Source organism: Cervus canadensis, chromosome 25 (assembly GCF_019320065.1).
Source record: "Cervus canadensis isolate Bull #8, Minnesota chromosome 25, ASM1932006v1, whole genome shotgun sequence".
NCBI classification, from domain to species: Eukaryota; Metazoa; Chordata; class Mammalia; order Artiodactyla; family Cervidae; genus Cervus; species Cervus canadensis.
In genome coordinates, this window is record NC_057410.1 from 21966589 (window position 1) to 21993605 (window position 27017).

General features: G+C 34.1%; 1 protein-coding gene across 3 annotated transcripts in view; it reads right to left on the bottom strand.

Annotated features, from left to right (window-relative positions):
* SCAF11 (SR-related CTD associated factor 11) overlaps window positions 1–27017 on the bottom strand; it is an 89438-nt gene that overhangs the window by 28974 nt on the left and 33447 nt on the right. For 2 of the 3 annotated variants that reach the window (XM_043446253.1, XM_043446252.1), the window contains exons 3-7: window positions 23836–23917; window positions 21472–21629; window positions 12121–12198; window positions 9134–9234; window positions 7210–7271 (exon numbers count right to left, since the gene is read on the bottom strand). In XM_043446253.1, the coding sequence (XP_043302188.1) occupies window positions 7210–7271; window positions 9134–9234; window positions 12121–12198; window positions 21472–21629; window positions 23836–23896 (460 nt within the window). In that variant the 5' untranslated portion in view covers window positions 23897–23917. Of the gene's footprint in view, window positions 1–7209; window positions 7272–9133; window positions 9235–12120; window positions 12199–16160; window positions 16330–21471; window positions 21630–23835; window positions 23918–27017 lie in introns of those variants that run through there. The other variant, XM_043446254.1, reaches the window with a different exon arrangement.

Genomic DNA, 27017 nt, shown 5'->3' on the forward strand with positions numbered 1-27017 from the left:
CCTTCTCCAGGGGATCTTCCCAACCCAGGGATTGAACACAGGTCTCCTGCATTGCAGGTGAATTCTTTACCAGCTGAGCCACAAGGGAAGCCCGAGGATATTTAGGATATTCTGCCTATACTAAACCAAATAAACTACTTCAGGCATCCTACCATAACTAGACATGGCATTAAGTTACAGGCCTTGGAAAATGTTAATCTTTTGGCAAGAAATACATTTTTATCAGCTATTCAATATTTGGGCTTCCCAGGTGGTGCCAGTCATAAAGAACCTGCCTTTAAGGGAGTGGGTTTGAACCCTGGGTCAGGAAGATCCCCTGGAGAAGGGCATGGCAACCCACTCCAGTATTCTTGCCTGGAGAATCTCATGGACAGAGAAGCCTGGTGGGATACAGTCCATAGGGCTGCAAAGAGTGAGAGACAACTGAAGCAACTTAGTACACATGTATTCAAAATTTTAAAACTCCCAACAAACAAAGTCTAGGACAAACAGCCATCTCAGATGACTATCAAGCACAAAGAAGAGTTAACATTTATCCTTCTCAAACTATTCTGAAAAACCGCAGAGGAAATAACGCTTTCAAACCAGTACTACACAGCCAGCAACCTTCATACCAAAACACACAAATGAAAGTGAAAGTCACTCGGTCATGTCCAACTCTTTATGATCCCATGGACTATACAGTTCATGGAATCCTCCAGGTCAGAATACTAGAGTGGGTAGCCTTTTCCTTCTCCGGGGGATCATCCCAGCCCAGGGATTAAACCCAGGTCTCCTGCATTGCAGGTGGATTCTTTACCAGCTGAGCCACAAGGGAAGCCCAAGAATACTGGGGTGTGTAGCCTATCCCTTCTCCAGCAGATCTTCCCGACCCAGGAATCAAACCGGGGTCTCCTGCATTGTAGGTGGATTCTTTACCAACTGAGCTATCAACAAAGACAGCATAAAAAAAGTTACTCCCAATATCACTGGTGAACATCCACCCAAAAATACTCAACAAAAAAGTGACAAACCAAACTCAACAGTACTTTAAAAAGATCATACGCCACAATCAAGTGGGGTTTATCTCAGGGATAAAAGAATGGTTCAATATCCACGAATCAATCAATGTGATACTCATTAGCAAACTAAAGAATAAAAACCATATAATAATCTCAATAGATACAGAAAAGCTTTTAACAAAATCAACATTCCTTTATGATAAAATCTCAACAAAATGGGAATAGAGAGAAGATATCACAACATAATAAAAGCCATGTATGACAAGCCCACAGCGAACATCCCACTCAATGGTGAAAAGCTGAAAGCATTTCCTCTAAGATTAGGAAGAAGACAAAGATGCCCACTCTTGCCACTGTCATTCAACACAGTATAGGAAGTCCTAGCCACAGCAACCAGAGAATAAAAAGAAATAACAGGCATCCCTTTTGGAAAGAAGTAAAACTGTCACTGTTCGCAGATGACATATACTATACAAAGAAATTCTTAAAGAAGCCACTACAAAGTACCAAAACTCATCAATGAAAATGTTAAAGTTACAGGATAAAAATTTAATATGTAGAGCTCTGTTGCACTTCTCCACCCTAACAACAAACTATCACAGAGAGAAATTAAGAAAACAATCCCATTTAAAATCACATCAAAAAGAATAAATACCTAGGAATAAATCTAACTAAGGAGGTAAAAGATCTCTATTTGGAAAACTCTAAGACACTCGTGAAAGAAACTGAAGACAATGCAAACAGATGTAAAGATATATCATGATCATGGATTGGAAGGACTAATATTGTTAAAATGACCATACTACCCAAGGCAATCTACAGATTCAATGCAATCTCAAACAAAACACCAACAGCATTTTTCACAGAACCAAAACAAACAACTCCAAAATTTGTATGGCAACACGAAAGACCCTGAACAGCCAAATAATCTTCAGAAAGAAGAACAAAGCCAAAGGCATCACACTCCCTAATTTTAAACTATAATATATACAAAGCTAGTCATCAGAACAGTATGGTATTGACACAAAACAGACACACAGACCAATGGAACAGAATTGAGAACCCAGAAATGAATCCACACTTATGGGCAATTAATTTATAACAAAGAAGGAAGCAATATACAATGGGGAAAAGACAGTCTTCATTAAAGGATGATGGGGAAATTAAACTATAGGCAAAAGAATCAAACTCAACAACTTTCTCACACCATGAACAAAAATAAAATCAAAATGGATTAAAGACTTAAATGTAAGACCTGAAAATAAAATATTCTTAGAAGAAAAAAGCTCTTTGACATGAGTTTTTTTTATTTTCTTGGATTTGTTGCCTCAGACATGGGAAACAGAACCAACTAAATGGCACTATATCAAACTAAAGAGCTTTTGCACAATGAAGGAAACTAACAACAAAATGAACAGGCCACTGACTGATTGGGAGAAGATGAAAACAACATATCCAATAAGGAGTTAAAAATTTAAAAGAACTCAACATCAGAAACACAAAGAACCTGATTTAAAAATAAGCAGAGAATCTGAACAAACATTTTTCTAAAATCACACAAATGGCCAACAGGCACATGAAAAGATGCTCAACATCACTAAGTATCAGGGAAATGCAAGTCAAAACAATTAGATATCACCTCAGACCTGTAAGAATGGCTATTATAAAAAATGATAACAAATAATTAGTGTTGGTGAGGATGTGGAGAGAAGAGAACCCCAGTGCACTGTTGATGGGAATGTAACTTGGTGCAGATACTATGAAAAAAATTATGGAGATTCCTCAAAAAATTAAATAGGACAACCATATGATCTGCTAATTCCATTCCTGGACATTTATCCAAAGACAATAAAACACTCAGTCAAAAAGATATATGCACTCCCATGTTTCACTGTATCTATTATTTATAATAGCAAAGATATGGAAGCAACCTAAGTGCCAATCAACAGATGAATGAATAAAGAAGATGTGAGATACACACACATATTCCACACAACCAATGTTACTCGGCCATTAGAAACAGTAAAACTTTGCCATCTGCAACAACACACATGGACCTACAGGGAATTATACTATGTGAAATAAGTAAGACAGAGAAAGACACATACTGTATGATTTTACTTATATGTGGAATCTAAAAAAGAAAACCATCATAGCTAAACAGAAACAGTCAAACATACAGAGAACAAAGCTGTTGGAAGAGGGGAGGTGACTGAGAGGACAGAAACAAGTGAGGGAAATTAAGAGGTACAATGAAACATACAGTGTGGGGAATATAGTCAATAATTATGTGATACATTCATATAACAGATGGTAACTAGATTTATTATGGTGTTCATTATGTACAAAAATACTGACTCATGAAGTTGTGTGACAGGAACTAACACAATACTGTAGGTCAATTATATTTCAAAAACAAACAAACAAAAATCATAGAAAAAATGATAAGATTTGTGGTTACCAGAGGCAAGCGGTAAGGGAAGGAGAACTGGATAAAGGAAGTCAAAAGAATGTGAACTCAAGTGGGCCTTAGGAAGCGTCACTATGAACAAAGCAAGTGGAGGTGATGGAATTCAGTTGAGCTACTTCAAATCCTAAAAAATGGTGCTGTGAAAGTGCTGCATTCAATAAGCCAGCAAATTTGGAAAACGGAGCAGTGGCCACAGGACTGGAAAAGGTCCATCTTCATTCCAATCCCAAAGAAAGGCAATGCCAAAGAATGCTTAAACTACCACACAATTGTACTCATCTCACATGCTATCAAAGTAATGCTCAAAATTCTCCAAGCCAGGCTTCAACAGTACATGAACCATGAACTTCCAGATGTTCAAGCTGGATTTAGAAAAGGCAGAGAAACCAGAGATCAAATTGCCAACAACCCTTGGATCATTGAAAAAGCGAGAGTTCCAGAAAAACATCTACTTCTGCTTTATTGACTACGCCAAAGACTTTGACTGTGTGGATCACAATAAACTGTGGGAAATTCTTCAAGAGATGAGAATACCAGACCACCTTGTCTGCCTCCTGAGACATCTGTATGCAGGTCAAGAAGCAACAGTTAGAACTGGACATGGAACAACAGACGGGTTCCAAACTGGGAAAGGAGTATGTCAAGGCTGTATATTGTCACCCTGCTTATTTTACTTATATACAGAGTTCATCATGTGAAATACCAGGCTGGATGAAGCACAAGCTGGAATCAAGATTGCCAGGAGAAGTATCAATAACCTCAGATACGCAGATGATACCACCCCTATGGCAGAAAGCAAAGAAGAACTAAAGAGCCTCTTGACAAAAGCTAAAGAGGAGAGGGAAAAGTTGGCTTAAAATTCACCATTCAAGAAAAGAAGATCATGGCATTCAGTCCCATCACTTCATGGCAAATAGATGGGGAAACAATGGAAACAGTGACAGACTTTATTTTCTTGGGGTCCATAATCACTGCAAATGGTGACTGCAGCCATGAAATTAAAAGACACTTACTACTTGGAAGAAAAGCTGTGACCAACCTAGACAGCATATTACAAAGCAGAGACATAACTTTGCTGACAAAGGTCTGTCTAGTCAAAGCTATAGTTTTTCCAGTAGTCATGTATGGATGTGAGAGTTGGACTATAAAGAAAGCTGAGTGCCGAAGAATTGATGCTTTTGAACTGTGGTGTTGGAGAAGGCTCTTGAGAGTCCCTTGGATAGCAAGGAGATCCAACCAGTCAATCCTAAAGGAAATTAGTCCTGAATATTCATTGGAAGGACTGATGCTAAAGCTGAAACTCCAATACTTTAGCCATCTGATGCAAACAAGCCCTTGGATGCTGGGAGCTCCTGATGGTGGGAAAGACTGAAGGCAGGAAGAGAAGGGAATCACAGAGGATGAATGGTTGGATGTCATCACCAACTCAATGGACATGAGTTTGAGTAGGCTCCAGGAGTTGGTGATGGATAGGAAAGCCTGGCATGCTGCAGTCCGTGGGGTCACCAAGAGTCAGACACGACTGTGCAACTGAACTGACTGAGGGATGGAATGTAAACATAATTAATATAATTAACATTCCTGTTAATTATACATGAGAATTGTTAAGAGAGTCAATCTAAATCCTAAGAGTTCTCATCACAAGGGAAGAAATTTTTGTCTATTTTTTTAATGTTGTATCTATATGAGATGATGAATGCTCACTAAGCTTACTGCAGTAATCATTTTATGATGTATCATGTATGTAAGTCAAATCACTATGCTGACCACTTTAAATGGTGTTGTATATGTCAATTATATCTTGATAAGTAGGAAGGAAAAAGTTAACTATTGAACTGGCTTAGAAGGTTCACTGAAAACTTGTTTAGTATTCCATATTCTGAATAGTAAAACAAAACTCAAATCTAAATGAATCAAAGATTCTTATAAATGGCCTTCACTATACTCAAGCACCATAGGTCTAAGATTTGCCTATGTTTCTCTCTCTCTAAAAATAAGCCCAGGCAGGAGACACACACTTAAAGAAAACTACTGCAGTCTTAAAACTAAGATTATCATAGTAAAAGTGCGCTACACTACCTAGAGAAAACCTGTAACATCACTTAATCTTCCTCAGCAGTAAATTTTATATTTGATTCTAGAGCTACCAGACAAAGGCTATCCAATAAAAAACAATGCTAATCTATAGCAATTACCCAGAAAAACAAAGAAGTTTTGATATCTAAAGTTCTTTAACTAAAGAAAAATGTTTATCTAACCATTAAAGTTCTTTTAGTGAAATTTCACTTTAACAGTAAATTATTAAAGACATATATTTATTAATCTTTAAATCTAGGATTATCTGTAATTCTGAGAGACCATGTTAATTCAAATTAAAAAAAATAATACCACCACCACCCAAATGTGGTATTCAAATATATAAAAAAATGGAAGTTGATTACCATTTAGTTTTAAGAACAATGAATTCATTAATTCTATCTATAAATAGAAATTAATTGTAACCTAGCATGGAAAATAAATGCTCACCTCTCCCTGCTTACAATTAGCTCATAGTACTCCAATACTTTGGCCACCTCATGCGAAGAGTTGACTCACTGGAAAAGACCCTGATGCTGGGAGGGATTGGGGCAGGAGGAGAAGGGGACGACAGAGGATGAGATGACTGGATGGCATCACTGACTCGATGGGCATGAGTCTGAGTAAACTCCAGGAGTTTGTGATGGACAGGGAGGCCTGGCATGCTGTGATTCATGGGGTCGCAAAGAGTCGGACACGACTGAGCGACTGAACTGTACTTTACTGTACTGTAAGCTGTTCTTTGGAAAAAAAAAAATAAACAGCTTAAGTTTCAAAGAGAAGCCACAAAGCACTAAAGTGACATTTTTCTCAGATTCTGCTGCAAAGCTTTCTTGTATTAGAGAACCATAACACTAGACGACAACAACAAAAGACAGGTATATTTAACTGCCCAAACAGATATGTGGGCTTCCCAGGTGATTCAGTGGTAAAGAATCCACCCTGCCAATGCAGGAACCACAGGAGACACAGGTTCAATCCCTGGGTCTGGAAGAACCCTTAAAGGAGGAAATGGCAACCCACTCCAGTACGCTTGACTAAGAAACCCCATGGACAGAAGAGCCTAGGGGGCTACCACTCATGGGGCTGCAGAGAGTCAAACACGACTGAGCAACTGAACACAGTACATAGATAAATAGGTAAGAAATGTTTTATTTCTAAATAAAGTTTGAAATTAAGTGTGGCTTGAAACCAAACCACAACTTCCTCTGGGAATTGTGGATTAACTTCTTACTGTTAGACTTCCCTCATTACTGCTTACAGTTATTGGCCTACGAGGTATTTTATCTCATTTCCCCTAAGGACTTCGGCACTAATGAGTCGAGTTAAGACCACAATGTAGGCTGCTAACCGAGTAATTGGAAAATACCCTTTTCTCATTTTCCTTTCCAATACACACACACACACACACAATCTCTTATTCACTGACCCCTTCCCTTCCTCCAAGTTGAGTAGGAAAATAAGAAGGGCAGGAAACAGTATAAATGATTCCATGAAAGTAATTTACGTAGAACTGAATACAATAAACACAGAGCTCAGCAAAGTTCTGTTGTGTATGACTGCTTTCCAAGCCAAAATATTATTTACAAGAACTTTGGCAGAAGCATTAAAGTAAGAAACAAAGAAAAAAAATGTAGAACATACAAGGAAAAAGTCACTTACTGTGTATCATCTTCAAGTCATAAAGTTTTGCACTTAATAGATCTTCTTTTATGATCTTTTTTCTGTAAACATCAATAAAGAGATGAAATAACAGAAAACTGTTACTCTACTCATTTATTTTCAATCCACTGCCCACAACAATGAAAGCTATTATGCACCAAGTTTTAAATTTTAGCAAAGAAAGCATGATGAGTTGGACCCCCCACTTCGCTGCCACTCTCCACTCCAATGACTACAAAGGAGATTCACTAACACGAAACAAATCACAACTGCAATCCCTTTCCCTGGAACTAGTGGAAAGTATCAGAAAGAGGAGTCTTACATCTTTAGAAGGGAGAGGCAACACCAAATGGGTTATTTTCTAAGTGCTGGAAATGAGGCATACATCTTGTAAATATAAGACTGAATGAGAGGAATTCTAAAAAACATCCAAAAGACTCCAAAAAGAATCTAGTAACTGATAGATTTACCGTGAGAGAAATCATTAATGGTCTGACTTTGGTGGGCAAAAACAAATTATTATTTTGCATCTGTTACTTCCTTTTACCATCCCTCAACAACAAGTCCTTGAGAAAAAACAGCTAACCATGTGGACTACCTCAGGTGTGTCCAATCCACTGTATGACCCTGTTGCAGGTTCAATAATAATGAGCACTGCACTCTCAGGAGGAGCAAAGAGGACTGGGTAATTCTGAAAAAATGCCTATCTATGACATTGCCATAGCCAAGAATAGGAGATGAATGAAGAATAAAGCTAGTAAAAGGTATTTCTTCATTATGCCTGGGGATAATGTGTTATTTACTAAGCAAACATCAATGGAAGAGTCAACTGACTCAAATATAATTAAAAGAAACTGTACATAAAATTTGCTCTATTGAAGTTATTAACTTGGGTTTATGGGTGGGCTCTTGAACTGAGTGTTTCACAAATCCCTTAAAATCTACGAACTTTTGTCTGTAAGTATATTTTATGATGTATCTTTTCAGGAAGAAGTTCTCTACAGTTTTCTTCAGATTACTAAAGAAGTCTATAACTTCCCAAAAGTTAAGATCTAGAGAGCTACAGAGTTACAAGTGGCATTATTCAGTAAATCTCAAGGAGTCCTGTCAATGTTTTTAGTAACACATCTACTCTCTCACGGTATTCGTATTCTGATGAAATGTACTAATGAGCCACAGGTTTAACTGTGAAGTTGACAATATACTGACTTAATACAACTTTGTGGCAGCTCTACATATAATTCAGATCAAAAAGGGGTTAAATTTTATAAGTACTACAACAAGCTATTTTCAGTAATAAATCTCCAGTACACTACTAATTCAATTAAAAATTACCTTAATACCTGTTAAACTTGAGTTCTAAGTATTTCTAGGCAATTATGTTTTAACAATAGTAGCTAAAAAATCCAAACATGTTTAAAAATTTTTTCAAACATAAACATTTGTTACAGTAGTAGCAAGTGTTTGCTACAACATAAAGAAGCAAAAGGAGAAAAATAATAGTTTCAATTACAACAGTCTCATGAAGAATGCCATACTGTATCATTAGTTACTTTCTATTTTCTGTCCATAAATACTAGAGCAATTACTCAAAATATGGGCTGTGCACCAATGCTCATCCATAATGGCTTGTGTTTTGTTTTGTTTTTTTAACATGGCTGTAAATTTATCTTATAAAAGTATCAATCTATAACAAACTAGGAAAAAAACTAAAATAAAAAACTAATTCATCAAAGACAAAGGTCAAATAAATTATATTCTCAGATTTCATCTGGTCTGTCCTAAAATTATCAAGGGAATGCTTTACAAGAATTATGTACATTGAAATTTCACATCATTTTCTTTTTTAAGTATTCTCTTTTTTCTTATTTGCTAACTTCTGATTCCACACAATTGGATTCCATTTCTGATGCTCATCACTAACCTCATACAGCTTTTAGAATTTTCCTGACAGGATAGCTGTTTCTTAAAAGAGCTTTCATTTTTCTTGTCATTTGTTCCTTTCAACTGTCTTTTTACTTGAACCTGTGAGAAAAGCAAAATCATCTATTTAGAGTGATAATATGGGATCACAAATAGCCTATGCATTTCCCTTGAAAGAACAAAAAATTAAAGAAGCATACTGTCTAAATGAAAGTGTAGCCCAAATACATTATGTTTGGTAGTTCAAGTATGCTAAACTATAAACTGAGTATTTGTGCTAAGCTCTGGGGAAACAAAACAGTAAGAGAGAGGCATGCAAGTGAGTTATGTGTGTGCTCATAACAGAAATATAAACACAGATCTTTTATATATATATATATATATAGAGAGAGAGAGAGAGAGAGAACTGACTTTATCTGAAGGTACCAGAGAAGACTTTTCATGAGTAGATAATTTATGAGTTGGTCTTAAAGAAGGAACAGGAATTTGTCTAAGGAAAAAAGATATTCTAAATGGAAGGAACACAGTTATAAAAAGAGTGCAGAGACATCAACACGGATGTAGAAGAAAAAGTTAGCATGATATGAAACTGATGTAATATATTAGGACCAGACGGTAAAGGCTTTGAAAAAGAAAATAATTCTGCAGAAATCTGAAAATAAATGAAAGTTTACAAGTAAGTAAATGAAAGGATCAAATTTGCTTTTTTTGACAGTGATATGGAGAATGAACCAGTTAAAGACAAACTATAAAAGCCAGGAAACTAGAAGGAAGCTCTTGTAACAGTGTAGAACTATACTGTATGAGACAATAGTTACTGCTGCTAAGTCGCTTCAGTCGTGTCCGACTCTGTGCGACCCCATAGACGGCAGCCCACCAGGCTCCCCCATCCTTGGGATTCTCCAGGCAAGAACACTGGAGTGGGTTGCCATTTCCTTCTCCAATGCATGAAAGTGAAAAGTGAAAGTGAAGTTGCTCAGTCGTGTCCGACTCTTAGCAACCCCATGGACTGCAGCCCACCAGGCTCCTCCATCCATGGGATTTTCCAGGCAAGAGTACTGGAGTGGGGTGCCATTGCCCTCTCCAGACATATACTATTAAGCATGTGAAAATGTGGCTGGTTTAAAATGAGATGTAAGTGTAAAATATATACTAGATTTCAACGAAAACAACAGGAGATAAAATCCTTCAGTAACAATTCTAAAATACTACATGTTGAAATAATATATTGTTAGATGAAACAAAATATAAAAATTCATTTTAACTGTTTCTTTTTGTTCTTTTAATGTGGCTACTAAAATGTTTATAGAGTGGTTTGTATTGATAGTATATTTCTACTGGCAGAACAGGTCTAGATGACAGACAGCCTGAGGTCTACAAAGAGGTAATGAAACGGAATGAATTTAAGACATTGTGCAGAAAGAAGAAGCAAAAATAATGAAAAGAGAAAAAAATGGAAAACTTCCAGAGGCTTTTGATCTGGATGACTGGGATTACAGTACCATAAACTGAGGTTGGCAGAGGGGTTGGGAATGAGATGAGTTTGGGCTTTGTTAATGTTTAGATTCCTTTGGTATTCTAGATAGAGATGTCCAACAATTGATTGAAAATATAAGCAACTATGCATGTCTCATTCGAGTTTAATTGTAAAGGGAAAAGGATAAGAAAGATTCAAAAGAAGTAAAAGGGCAAAGAAGGATATTAAGAGTATATAGATAATAGCACATACGATAAAAAATACATTTTAAGTTTAACAAAATTAGCACTATCCCAAACTTTTAAGTAACATTCAACTCCTATTAAAGAAAACACACATTTTATTCCAAGCAACAGAACAAAATTTTACCGAGTATCTTTGGAGGCCAATTCATGCAACATTTTATATATATACACACACACACACACACACATATACACGCACACACACGCACATAGTCTAGAAAAACAGAGAACACATCTTTCAGAGAAATTATGCTTTATAATTTTAATTATAATATCACATATATATATAATGTTTTATCTTTTGTTGAAAATATATACTAATCTGCATAATGTCCAGAGTTACACAGTTAAAACATGATGATCTTTTACATATGTCATTTTATTTGAATTGCAGTCTCATTTGTACCTTATGTCACTGAGACTCATCTGGAGAAAATAATCAAAACAAATTATAAACACCTACAATAGGAATATTTAATGTTTAAATAGTTTTACATTGCTTACATACCCCTTTCTACTCACAAAGATAGCAACCAGTCTTGCTGCTACTTGGGAAGTTTGTCTTTCCCATAATGGCATCATTTATACATATCATATATTTTCATTTTTACAATACCATTCCTGATTTATCAGCAATAATGTCAAGAAATCTCTTTCCCACACATTTCACTTTACTTACTACTTACTCTCTTCACTTTTTATTCATCAATTTAGGAATATTATTTCTATTTCTTTCTTCTTTTTTTGGTAAGCCAAAAATAAATGTGAATACAAATCATATCATGGTTCATAATCAAAGAACATCAGTGTGATGTGTGCATCTCAAGACTGTGATCAGGATTAAGCATTACAATAAAACTATTTAACAAAAGAAAAGTTAGCTGCCCATAACAACTGTAAAACTGTGAGAAGTCTTTCTCATCCTTCTCAAGATTTTAATAAACTCCCCTATTTTTCTCCAATTAAACCATTTCCTTCAAGTACCAGCACTTAAGAACAAAGACACCATTTTATATTTAATTTTACTTGTTTAATCTTCTCAACATTATATGCTTTTCATGAAAACATAATTTCCGGGTACTTTGGACATTTTTGTGGGGGTTTGTGGGGGGTTGTCTCTGAATCTAATATCCTGTTCATTTTTTTAATGGAGATTAAACACATTAAACTTAGTTAATTCACAAATACATTCAAATATCTATTAAAGCAAAATCATCTCAATTAAATTTACACAGTTCATTCTGCAAAATTAACTCTAAGCCTTACCTTAACACAACCTTCTGATACACTGAATTTAAACACCGCCTGAAAAGGTTTCCGGTCAATAGGACATGAAGGCAGTGTCTGAAAAATCATTAACAAATTATAACTTTACAAATGTCTCTTTAAAATAGGTCAAAATTAAACTATAACATTTATGGTAAGTTTTTCACTGGAATAGGAAACAACAGAAAAACAATTTTTTCTTCTTTCAAAGATAAAGATGAAACACTTTCCATCTGTGTCATGTCACAAATAAATACCATAATTTTAAAAATTTCAAACATTTACTGAGCATCTATTGTATGCTAAATAAGTGGAATACAATGAACAAGACAAAGATCACTGTTATCAAGATAATACCTATTAAGACCTGCTGCCCAGTTGAGAACTACAGCTACAATGAAAGGAATCTGGGCTGAAATCATTAGTTCTGTGATCCAAAGCACTTGAGAAGTTCTAAATAAGCTGTAGAAGGAATGGCTTGGACAGGTCCCTCACAGATTTTAATATTCTATGACAATATTTCCCCCCAAATGAATCTTGAAAAAGCAGCTGCACCAGCAATTTAAAAGGAAAAAAAAAAGTAGATATGAAGAAAAGGAAAGATTTCTCCACTCCTCCCTCAGTCACATAGGTACCCTTTCCAGAAGTAGTTTCTTACATGTATCAACGTTTATACATAACACGTGTTATCTTTTAAATATAAAATTCAGATGCTGAACCTAATGTTGTATTTCTCTTTATTACCTATCTACCGATCTTAGATTGGCTCATATTACTATTTCACAGCTGCCCCATTCTTAATATGTATGTCATAACAGTTTCGATTTATATCTCCTTTTATATAAGTTGAAAATATTTTCATACTTAAGGGCTCTTAAAAGATATTCTTCTTTAAACCGTCTATTCATGCCTTTTGCCTAACTCTTTTTTATTAGTTTGCTGTTCTTTTACAAACTGCATTAGGCTTTCTTTACAGATTAAGAAAAACTGTCCTCTGCCCACTCTGTAATTCTAAATCTTTATTTTGACACAAGTATTACTTCCTGTACTTTCAAAATTAATATGCATCAACTCTTAATTAACAGTTTCTCTGGTAGTATTATTAAATGTTTGTATAGGGAAAGGTTTATATTATTTAAATATTTTAAGATTAAAGTATGTCATCTACTAGGGTAAAAGGGAACACTCTGCAGTCTATGAAGACCATACTAAAAGGTGATATTTTAATACCTATGGTTATAAAAGTAAATCAGGATTCTAACAACTTAATAGTAATAGTCTAAAAGAAAAGACAGTAATCAGGTTTTGATAAATAATCCTATATTCCCAGGTAGAAAAATGTGATTTTTGCTTTTCTGGACTTTGGCACAAACCAAGATAAACCAAGTGCAAGCAGAACAGAATGTGTGTGGCCCTTGATCATATAATACATTTTCACAAAAGCTTGTGAGTTACTTTGGGAGCAGCTAAAACAAACTGAATTACTTTTTACTACCCTGCTAAAAAGTGATTTTTCTTTTCCTAAGTAGGGAGGCCTTGATCAAATGCTTTACACTGTATCTGAATTAGGAAATGTGACCTTCCTTACTATATTAAATCGGTTCAGATTTGTAGAACCCACCTCAGCTTACTTCCAAGTACCATGGATTTAGGATGCTATTACTTTCCCCTCAGAAAAATTTGACCTTAAAAAACTTTACTACAAGGAGCAACAAAGCTGTCCATACCTTTTAAATAATGCATTGCAAATAGCAATTCTAGTTCAAAGAACTCAGCATCATAACTATGTGACTGTTGTTTATATTAGAATTTACTGCATAAAATGCCTTAGCCTAGAAGCTGTATTAACACATTTATAACTCAAAAGAATACTCTAACATGGAAACCTTCAAGTACTTACTTTTACTGAAGTTTCAAAATGCATTTTCTATTTTAAAGGTAAATTTAGATAAGTATTCATTAAATACATAAAATAATAATAAATTTTGTTTCCTTCATTTAAAAAAAAAACTATTAAAATAGATGTGTAAGGGCTCTGGATTTACTATTTTCATATTCTGCCCTGTCTACGCATGCGTGTGCTTAGGAGCTCAGTCACATCCGATTCTTTGTGACCCCACGGACTGTAGCCCGACAGACTTCTCTGTCCATAGGATTTTTCCAGGCAAGAATACTGGAGTGGGCTGCCATTTCCTCATGTTTAATGTTAAGCAAATTACATAGCCTTTCTACGTCTCTTTTGTGAAAATAGGGATAATAATAATCTCTGAGGTTTCTGCAGGAATTAATGGCATACACTAAGTATTATGTAAAGTCTTCCGAACGTCAACTGGCTTTATAGCACTAATAGTAAAAAAGCTTGGTTCACTAATGAAAACTCACAATATGATGTACATATACATGTAAGAGACACGAATTGTTAATGATGTTTTAATTGGACTTTTCAAAGTTCATGACATATATGGACATTAAACTATTTTTATACCTATTTCGATATAAACTAACACTACAATCCAAAAAGTCACTGTGTTAAAGGAATTTAAATATCAGATATATGTCAGATACACCAAGCCTTTCTAAAACCCTGAAATTATGCAATCTCATTTTCTTTATTAAATTTCCTCTGTTGACATCAGTTAAATGGCACTCTTTCCTTTACCATGTTCAAAGTATCAGAGTTCTAACCTGAGTCATTCCATTTTGATCTCTTACAGATAATAAAGAATTCTGAGAAAGATTTTGGTTTTGTTTTTTTCCATAGCATAATTGTCATGGATATGTGTAAGGTTTCATGTGAAGAAAGGGTTTCACTATTTAAAAAACAAAAAGAAAAAAAACAGAAATACAAAAGTAGTAGTTGAAAAACTACTGCTATATAATAAGATAATCTGTTTATACTTTTATTTCCTAAAGATAATCTAGTTAACATTAGAAAATAAATTAATAGATTTTCTTTGGCTCAGGCTTAGCCATTAGAAAATTTTTTTTTTTTTTTTTAGAAAAATTTCTTAAAAACAGGTTATCCTCCCCAGATTTAAAAAAAAAAAAAAAAGAGAAAATAAGCTATCTAAAATAGACAAAATATCTTTTGCTATGGCTACTGAGAAATCATGACATCTATTTCTGACCTTAAAGCAGTTTAGCAAAGCGCTTCAAAGGGGAAACAGAAAATTCAGTTATCCTGAGTTAAGTCTTCACAGCATACTTCAGTAAATAGTGATTAAAAAAGAATTAAATGAAAAAAAAACTGAAACAGATTTTTTAAAATTAAGTGGATCTTTAATTTTTCCTTCAATGTAAACTCTAAGAAAAGTATAAGAGTACCTTATACTAGCATATGCTAAAGCTCAAAAACACCATCATTAATAGACACTAAAGCATAAAATTATATACCTATGATGATCAAATAGCTTTAACAGGGAAAAAAAGGTTTTAAATAATGGTTTGCATTGGCCTAACTTTAAAGCATTCCTGAGGATTCTTCATCCTCATAATCCAGCAGATATCCATTCAGAAAATCTCAAAGATATTCTAATCTTGAGTTTGTGTCACTAAAATAACTAATTTAGTTTTTAAGTTGTGTCGTTTTAAAAATTCACATTTTAAACTAATGGAATTTTAAAATACACTTAATTCTGCTTTAAAATGTATTTTTAGTTCTGAAGAAAATTATCCCAAATTTTACAACAAAAATAAATACACTTTGGTTATTCACCATTTTGAGTCCTTATATATATATATATATATGTGTGTGTATATATATATATATGTGCTCTTTCACCTATTTTAACTGACAATGACTTTTAGCAATTTTTAAGTGTCTAATTTAATTAGTTTCACAGCAAACTAATAGAATATCATTCAACTTTGTGATACAGCTAGAAAATGAACAGAATTTGATCACTACTTTACAATGTAACGTGTATTAAAAGAACAGAGCATACATTTTACTGTGAATGCTCTCTAGTAAAGTTTTATCAGTTAAGGAAGCAATTTCAATAGAAAAAAATAATCTTCCTAATGATTTCAGTAAAACATACCCTAGTATTCTGAAGCGTTGTAAATTCCCAGCTCAGACAAACCCATATTTAAATGTAAGAACAGGAAACCTTCCTTATTTGGGAATTCAGGATTCTTGATTTCTAATATTTCTTGCTTCCTGCTGCTGCTCTATCCTCAATCACAAAGGCTGCCTACCGATAGCCCCTCCTAGAGAGAGAGAAGCAAGTGTTAAAGGTAAGTGCTTAAAGACTAAATCTCAGTTCCTATGCTTTAGGTAGGTTTGTCTGTCCATGGGAATCTCTAAAACATCAATCTCTCTTACTGATAAATAGAGCACATTATATAAAACTCCAGTTCAAAATCAACAAAAGTGATTTAGGAATTACACTATCACAGGTTGATGCTTATTTTCAAAGTCATTCACCAGGACCTATCCTTTCGCCTTGATGGTCCCAAGATACGTAGTCTGGACCCCTAATGAAAATGCTCACTTGTAGTCAGCCTACATATACGCTATCACATTTAACCAGTTCTTTCAAGACAGTCCTTGTCAATGCATATTAATGAAACTATGGTTCTTTATAACCCACTTTCAGGAATGTATCCCTACAAGACAAATGGCTGTCAGTGATAAAATTAACAGCAAGAAAACAGTTTAACTACTCAAAAGAAACTTTTTCATTTTCTTAAAGATGTATTACAACAGTTGGATAGAATTACTTTTAATCTTTTTTTCTTTTATTTTAACATTTAATAGTTAAGACTTTCTTTTTCTAGCATGGAAAGAGAAAATCCCATAAACTATCTATATAAATCATTTTACAAATTCTGACATTTAAAATTAAGACTATAAAGAAATATACATCCAACCGATAATGAAAATCTATTATATATATATATATGCTTTAGATAATGAGCATTCACAATATAAACATATTCTTTTTCTATCAAAGGTTATACCAAAGAATTAACCTACAGAGTGAGAACAACTGAGAATTTGGAATAATCAGTCACAAATTCAAGTTCTGGAGATGTCAGAACTAGCAACCCCTCTAATCTACTTTAAGGATGAAGATAGACAGCCCTGAATCACCTACTGCATAAGTTGCAATAATCAAATGAATTAATGTATTTAACAATGCTTTATAAAGATAAGGACTAATGGTAGTGCTCCACAGATATGTTTAAATTACTGTTCACTGAGAACTATATAACAGATTTGGTTTAGTTCAGGAGTAAAGAAAGATTAAATTTTAGCAAAAACTGTTGGGAAAATCCAGGCAATAAAACTTTGCTGAATTATGTAACCGAACAATAGTCTAATCATTAGAATGATACATAAATTTTTCTACCCACTGCTTAACGGAACATCTGTATAAAACACATCAGGAGTCAAGATATAAGTCAACTAGTCATATTTTGATTTTTTTGGTATTATTAATTCAAAAATATACTCCTCACCTGTCTGCATTGAACACTGTTGTCTGACTTCTTCAAGAACCATATATCACCACAGTAAGACTCTTCATTTCTAGTCTCATGAGAGAAAACATACCCTTGCCAATTGTCAAATTTTTATTTCATTAACCTTACTTTCTCAAACTGAAGCTGTCAGCAAGTTGAGGGAGGATAATTTGTTTATAGTAGGAAAGGTAATCACATTTAAAAGTTACTTTAAAAATACAGGGAATATTTACATTACTTAAAAGTGAAAAGAACCCCAGTGGATAACAAGAACCTCCTAATCAGACATATTGCATATTCCTTTAAATAGAGTTTAAAAAAAAAAAAAACACCTTAAACACTTCAAACATGAAATGTTTCCAAGTCCTCAAACTTAAACCTTTTAAGGGTCAAAATTTTAACCACTTCTTGACAACCTGTCAAACCATACATCTTATTTTCTTAACATGTATATGTGAGTGTGTGTAGCTTACCCTAGTGTCTATTGAGGATCATAATTATGATTGGCTGTGAATACTATAACCATGTGTCAAACTACTCTAGCCTTCACCTTTCTAATTATCTACTTTAAAATGTGCAAACTGAGACAATCAAGATTAAACTTATGTGTAAACTAAATGTCCTCAATATGTTTAGACTGCATTTTTGCTCACAGTAAAAATACTTAACTTTCTAAGTAGCTGATAAAGTTTAATGTATTAGTTCTATACATATTTCATCAGGTCAAAGGTCTCCTTTAGTCCCAGATTCTCAGTTCTAATATTGATGCTTTAAAATAGCAAGAATTTCAACTTTCTTAAAGTGCCAATTACTATGTCTTTGTTTAGATTTAATATTCTATTTCAAAATCATCATTTTTATTTTATAAACCAACAGGTTTACCATCTCTTGAGATCCTTGAAATTAAACATAGAGTAACGTAGACATGTTTAATTTCAATTTATCCTAGTGTCCCTAATGGGAAGCCATTAGGCTCTGGGCCATGAAGATCATCATTTCCATGAATCTTTCTGCCCTAGGTAAAGTAAATGCTATGAAATATCCAGCAACTAAATTCAGTTACTTACTCACTTTAAAATCCTCATACAGCTTTTGTTTTAAATAAACACAGAATCAAAATTTTAGTGCTTAAAGAAATTCAAACTAATAGTGACTTTGGATATAGGTATTTTAAGAACACGAGAAATTCCAGGAGTGTGTCCAAAATAAATATACTAGACTATTATGTACTTTACTTGTCTCTTACAGAGAATTGCTTCAATGCCTAAAATATTATGGTGACAGTAAATAAATGAGTTCTTCTTGGTTCTTGATAACTATTCCAAATCATATTTTAGTGAATCTTGAGTACAAATCTCAGATACTTCAGCAGAACTTCTGAAAGAGAAGACTAGGAAGATGACCCTGAATACATTTTGTACTTTTTTCTTATTATGTAGATTTCCAATCACTGTAAATCTCACTTTTGATTTCTAACTTCCTACTAGAAGTGAACATTAATAAAATTTAAAACTATGGGTCAATTTTTAAAAAGTATTTTTATTTTAGGCTATCTCTTGAAGTATTTAGAAACAAATTAAGAGTTCAGGATCCTTGCCCTGAATAACAAATAACCATTAACACAGTAATTTAAATGAAAGAATATACATTAAAGCCTTATTAGCACAAGCCTGGCCAGTAACAGAGACTGAATATGGACACTTATTGCTAAAACTGAAATCCAAAGTAAACTACATGCCTCTCTTTTAAGAACAGAAGGAGGCTGAGGAAAATGAGAAGAGAGATCTTAATAACTAATGGTCATGAATAACTACAGCAGTGAATATGAAACGTTTCTATTTGTCAAAGCGCTTACATACCTCAAACATATCTAATTTTTTATCATACCAATAAAAAATTCAAACTGAAAATTTAGTTCAAATCCTAAGTGATTTTGTTAACCAATATTCATTTATTATTTATAATGAACATTTTATTAGAAGACTGTGCTCTTGTTACTGCTCAACTTAAATGGCTTATTTAACTGATGTATGCTATTCCCATTATGGACAATGAAATAATTCAAAATACTCTGTTTATTCTCTACTTCCAAAGTTAACTACTTTTGTTTAAACAATATCCCAATTCCCCCACTCTCTAACACAATTAATGGTAATACAGCAGGTAAGTATTTTCTTTTTAAAGAAAAAAAGTAACACAAAACAAGAAAGACATTACATGAGAGAAAAGTGCTGATTGCAACATTATGTATGTAATCAAGTATTTTCAACCTAAAAATATTCAGCAAGAGTTAAAAAAGACAAGTTTAGCACTATCTAGTAGAGTTGAATATGTACCTCGTAGTACCACTTTAAGATTCACACTCTAGAGAAACCTGAACTTGCACACCATGATAAAGCTAATGGTTGTATCAAAAATACATGTAGTGTAATGAAGGAGGTGAATCAAGTCTATTTTATATATTCTCATCTCCAGAGAAAAACACACACTCAAATCACGGTTGCTGAACCTATTATGTGGTCACTGCATACAATCTTACAAAAAGCATCAAATTGAAGACTTCTGCCCATCTAGTAACTGTTTCTCTACTGGAAGCAAAAAATGCTTCTATTTTTAAGATATCTAATCACAGAGCAAACCATGGTGCACTAAATTTAACACAGATGAAATCATTAGTTGGGTGGCAGAGAAAAATACGCATTCTCATTTCATTAGTAAACACTCCTGCAAACACACAGGAGTGTTCAGAATTATACTAAATAATTAAACTCAAAAGATTTTGTCCCGAAATACATTTTCACCTATCCTGAGTCCTTTCTCGCCAAAGACCAGTTTAGACTTTTATCTAATTAGAACTGTTTCAAGTATGCTATTATGAATTCAAATGGTATAACAAATCTTTTTTTCCTCCTCCCAGAACTTGGCCATAGTCAGTACAGTTATGTTCCCTTTTCCACACTATTAATGAAATATAGGTAAGCCACAGAACTGTGAAAACCCCAATTATGCAAAAGGCAATTAATTCTAATGTGCTTAAGGACAACAAACAATTTGAATGCAGCTAATACTAAAAATATTTTTAAGATTTATTTCCTTTACTAACTTTTACACACTGACAAATTACTAACTCAAAAAATATAACATGATCTGTGTGACAAGTTTTCATTTCACAATTCACAACAACAGGGCTCATAATGAATACTCACTGTACAGTAGTATGATCTACTTGGCACAAACTGTATCAACATAATACATTAAAAGTCTCAAATTTTTCTATTTCTCAATCATTTACTATCTATGAAGACCTCAATATATCTCTAACTTTGAAAATAGTTCATAATACGGGAATTAGAAAATGCAGTTATAAATTTATTTCTGCCTCTTAAGCTATGAGACCTTGGCCAAGTTATAGAACACAGAATCCAAGTTTCCTCATCTGTAAAATGTAAAGACACTGCTACATCTGTTCTGGTTATCCCACAAGGCTGATATAGGGAAGAAATTTAATAATCTATATAAAAATTCTCTGAAAAATATAAAACACAAAGCAGAGAGAAAGCATTATTAGTAGTAAGCAGATATAATCACAAGAGGGTCAAGTACACTGAAGATGAATTACTGTGTTTCTACCAGAAAAAAATACCTAATCTATTTTCCAATAATTTTTTTAGGTATGCATTTATAATTTTGTATTACAAAAGCACAAAAAGCTGAATATATAAAGTTTAGAAGAGAATAGTCAACAAAATTGGAGCAATACAGAGACATTCGTCCTAAGTGGAAAAAAACACATTACTGTGAAATAATTTATGAAAGGCAGTCTTTAGGTAGAATGAAATCATGCTAGGGAATTAAAATACAATAATATTTAATACTTAGACTCACCTCTGCCCATTTAAGAATACAGGTCAAGCAGAAGACATGATTACAGCTTTCTGGAAAACCAATTTCCTTCTCTAACAGGCAACTGAGACATATTGGACATCTATCAGCTTCACTGTACAGCACACTAGTGGCAGCAGTATTATCTTTGTTTTCTTCACCTATAAAGTAAAGCAGTCACATATGCTTTCAATTTCTCCAGATCAAATGACTTATGTTTCTGGTAGTATGATGGACTTCATTACTCTAGAGGGCCCTCCTTCTACAAAGCAATTAGATCTTAGATGCACTTTAAGAAACAAACTCCTTGAGCACAAAACCTCCAATGTTTACTAATTTAAATTTAAGGAGGAGTGAAAAGAATTTTTCATGAATTTAATTTTAAAACAATAATCATACAGTTCAAATATTTAAAAATTTTAAAAAGGTTATAGTAACAAATCTCCCAAGCAAATCCACCTCTATGTATTCAGTTCTACCCAGTGCAACAAGTAACAACTGTTAAGCTTGTTCTGTGTTCTTCCAAAGACATAATGGAATGTACAGACAAGCAAATCCTAATACATATTCTTTTAAACCTCCTTCTTCAGACAAATGCTAGAATACTATACACACCAGTTTGAGTTTTTTGTTGTTGTTGTTTCAATCTAAAGATGGGACAACCACTTGTTTTCAAACAATGAAAAACTTGTTTCTCACTTTTAATAGTATTATCAGTAAGATAAGTTCTTAAAAATGGAATTCTAGACCAATGTGTCTGTACATCTGTAATCTGAATAGATAATGCCAAAAATTATACTCCTTAGGGTTTTTAACTCATTTAAAACACCTACCAGCAATGTAACCAACACACAGGAAGTAAGCAGTGCTTGCTCAAAAGTGAAAGAAACTCCAAGATATGACATAAAATAAAACAAAAATAAAGAAACAGTCAGCTGAAATGTGACCAGTATATGCCAAGCAAATGGAAAAGCTGAGATCACCCTGAGAACACATGTTCATACTAGTGTTTAGATCTAGAGACTAACCTTTAGGGCCAACCCAGGTAGGGAAACTGACCCTGGGAGATTCCCCTTTTAAGCCAAGACCCTCAAATGGGGTTTTATAAAGTGGTTCCAGCATGGGTTCAGAAAAAAACAAATACATATAAATCCTCTGAATGATAACATCCCTAATTTAGGCCCTCAGGATTCCACACCTCATAATCAAACATCACCAAGCCAAAGAAAATAAGCTGACTTGAGATTTATTTTTATATTTTACATACTATATTCATTATAAATTTATTTAGATATCCACTGGCTTCAAACATTAGAACTTTCAAAGACTACACTATTGTTGTTTAGTTGCCAAGTTGTGTCTGCCTCTTTGCGACCCCATGGACTGCAGCACATCAGGTTTCCCTGTCCTTTGCTATCTCTTAGAGTTTGCTAAACAGTAGATTAGACCCAGAAGAAAAAAATATCTGTGAACTAGAAGAACTGAAGAAACTACCCAGACTGTAAGAGACAGAAAAGGAGATGTAATCTGTGAAAGAAGGTTGGAAAATGAGGTCAGAACAAAGTCTAACACATTAACTGAGGTTCAGAAGAAGAGAGTAAAGGGCAGGCAATAGTTAAAGTAGTAATGGCTGAGAATGATAAACAAAAAATACAATCCAACAGATAAAAGGCACACAAGGTATACTAAATAGGAGAAAAGAAAATAATCCATGTTTAGAAACAATGTTGCCAAACTGTACAACATCAAAGATGTAAACAGTATCTTAAAACCAAAAAGAGGAAAAAGACAGATCATCTACAAGGGAATGACAATTAACTTGAAGGGACATTTCTTGACAGCTAGTAACAAAAACTAGAAAATAGCCCAAAGGGGGGAAAGAAAAACCAAAAAATCAAACTTCAGAGTGCTAAGAGACAAAATAAGTAATTATCAATCCAGAATTGTATCATCATTCTTTGAAAAGCTTAGAAGAGGATAAAATTTAAAAACACTGAAGCATTTACCACCAATAGACTTTCACTAAAGGAACTCTTAAGATTTTTTTTTTTCCCAGAAAGAAGAAAGGGAATGGAAAAAAAAAGAAGATGACAACAATGATAAAAACAAATGAATGACCAAAAAAAGTCATTCTGAAATCAGCAGGGAGCAAAAATTTAAGAATAAAAAGAGTTCAATGAAGTAAAAACCATGATTGATTGCAAACAAGACATGAGAAGAGCCAAAAAAAAAAAGTGTGCACTTCTTATTTAGGCAGCTATTTCAGAGTTTAAGAACAACGAAAATTTGTAAACAAAAAGTATGTACTAACAGTTTGGAAACACGAAGTTTTGCTTTCAACACAAAGCTTTATAAAAATTAAGTTACCTTGCATATCTTCATAGTCCTGATCGCCCACATTTAGGGTATATATAGTTTTCTTCTTCATTTCTCCTTGAAAAAGGATTTCCTACAGGATGAATGATAACAGAGAATTTTTATGTTTGCCTTGTACACATAATATACATAATTAATTCATTTAAATCCCAGACTCTAAGAAATTATTTTACACATAAAAGAATAAAATATGAATCAAGTCAGTAAATTTTCTGGATAATCCAGTATACTTTTATACTCCCTGCCACCAAGCACAGTCTTTCTGAAAGGAGAAGCCTTATACATGTATTAAGTAACAAAGACTCATGATAAATTTTGTGGTACAGACATGAATAAAACTGGAGCTTAGAGAAAAAGAGATCAGTTTGGACTGGAGTTTTTATTGAAGTTGATAGGTTATGTATTTTAAGAAGCTTAAACACATTTAAGCGGCAACACAGAATGAACGAATAAAATGGCTTATAGGTGGGCCAATCTGGCAACTAAGAGTAAGTGATAAAAGTGTAACCGTGTGTATACACTGAGGAGGGATGGGCATGTAAGCCAAGAAGTTCATTTGAAAGATTACAGTGAAGGTAACAAGAGCAATATAAATCAAGCTGAGCTAGATTACAGATGGATCTCTAGTGACTTAGAGGTTTAGATTCAATCTTATAGATTCCTCTGAAGATTGACATGATGTAAGCAATATACACGAATCTTCTAAAAGAACGATCTGCAAAACACAGAATGGATTATAGAGGGAGAGATCAGAAGCAGGGAAGCTTGCATAGTTAGAGTAACTGGCTGTGAAATGAACAGAGAAGCAAGAGGTTAAAGAGCTGACGTATTTCCAACATTTGGTACCTACAAAAATACAGGGAGAGAGTAAAAGATTACTTTGACCTAGAGAACTAGGAAAATGGTGATTATAAGAGACAAAATGAGAAACAGTAAAGAAAATTAATTTGTTAGTTAAGGGGAACAAACTTATGAGGTAAAATTATTTTTTAAGTCAACTCTTAGAATTCTAGGGCTTCCCAGGCGGCTCAGTGGTAAAAGAATCCGACTGCAATGCAAGAGACTCAGGAGACTCCAGTTTGATCCCTGGGTTGGGAAGATCCCTGGAGGAGAAAATGCAAACCCACAAGTATTCCTGCCTGGAAAATTCTATGGCAGGCTACAGTCCATGGGGTCACAAACAGCTGGACCCAACCGAGCACACATGCACACTTTAGAATTCTTTCTTGAATTATTGCAAGACAAGCAATTGCAAAGAACTATTCAAATATATTTTGGAATATCTAGGCACAAGAACCCACTAAGTTCATCAGTTATGAGTCGCCCATGTGTGTATGAAGTAATTTTTCTATTAGATTTTTAAATAATGTAAACCTGTGGATTTCTACATTAAAGGTTATGTATTGCCTAGGAAATTTCTCTATTAGGTTAAGTAAGGAGAAATGCAAGGTCCCATACTTTGACTCATAACCCAACCAGAAACTAACATATATAAGAATAATTTAAAGGTTTTAATAAGTTAAAAATTGGAATTTCAACTCAGTATTAGTTACTTTTAAACTGTTAATTCAATCACAGTCTGCCTTAATAAACGTAGAACGTCAAGAACAAAAGGAACACTTTCCACTCAGCCTACATGCACAACATTTGTTATACTTCTGGTGCTATTCTTTAGGTATCATGTAACAGCTTATCAAGGTAAATACACTGACTTCTCCGAGTGAGATGGGCCAGGAGGTTTTAAGCAGACGCCAGCTCCAAGACCACCGCATCTAGAGGGGGAGATTACAGCGGTTTGTACTAAAAGGAGAAGCAAGGGTGATAAAAAGTGCTCAGATTCCAGCAGTTTTCAAAATACAGCCATCAGGATAGACTGAATGTGGCATATATGTTAGAGAAGATCCCAGGATAACTTCACAGTATTCAGACTTGAGTAACTAGAATGACAGAATTACTGAGATAGAACACTTCAAAAATATTCAGATAGTCATAGGTTGTTGTCCCACTTGATGTTTACTCAGAAGGACAGTATCAATATCACTTGAGAACTTGGCACAAATGCAAGATACCTCAGGCAGCACCCTAGCTAGCGAGTAAGAATCTGCGTTTTATCAAATTCTGTGTAAGATTCATATACACAGTAATGCCTCAGAAACATTTACAAACAACTTCCAAACCAAGCTGATTTTAGAATTATATTAAACTTCCGTATGATCTATAATTGAGTAGAATTCATTTGGAAAAATTCATAACATACCATCTCTCCCATTATGACTGAGAATTCAAAAAAAATTGTAACTTTGTCATAAGCAAATCCGTGCTTATGACACTGCCTAGCAATAACAAGAAAACAAGCATCAAATGCAAACCATTACTATTAAAGCAGATCTTCCATCCAAATCTGTCTTAAATAAAATCAGGAAGCGCCTCCAATTAACTACTCAAAAATTTGATACTCCCTCTAAGGATGTTATTAATATTTTTATTTTCCCTTGAAGAAACCATAAATTAAAAGGCTATTTTTCAGTGATGCATGTGTGTTAGGGAGGATTCTATCTATTATTATAGGCCAGCAGTCAAAAGCTGGCTAAGTATTTTCTGTAAAGTTTTGTTGAAGAACAGTCATGTTCATTTCTTTATATTTCCTATGGCTGCTTTTGCACTACAATAGCAAAGTTGAATAATTACGACAGAAACCATGTACTTGGTGTGAAATAAAAATATTTCCTGACATATTAATCAACAAGAAATGACATAGCCATCAGCAATTTCTGGCCTCTATGTATGAATGCGGACTCCCAAAACTGTGATCCAGCAGATGCTGCCAACCCTTGCGGTGACTGCTGAGGAGTTGGGGGAATACAAGAAGCAAGGTGAACAAGGAAACAAGATTGGCCCCAGATGGCTGAGATGCATATGAGAGAAATGAATTCAGTGAGCCCAGAGGCTTGCATCTTCCCATATACAGAATGCTAAATTTCTTAACTTGATATCTGATCTTTGATGTTCAGACTGCCTGCTCCCTTTGTTGCAAACTTGTATATAGCCTGACTGCCCCTCCTGCTTCCTTGGAGCAGTTTTCTCAGAAATACTGAGATGCTATCTCCCGGGCTCAGAGTCCTAAACATTCCCACCAAATAAAATAACTCTACTTTCAGGTTGTGACCTATTTT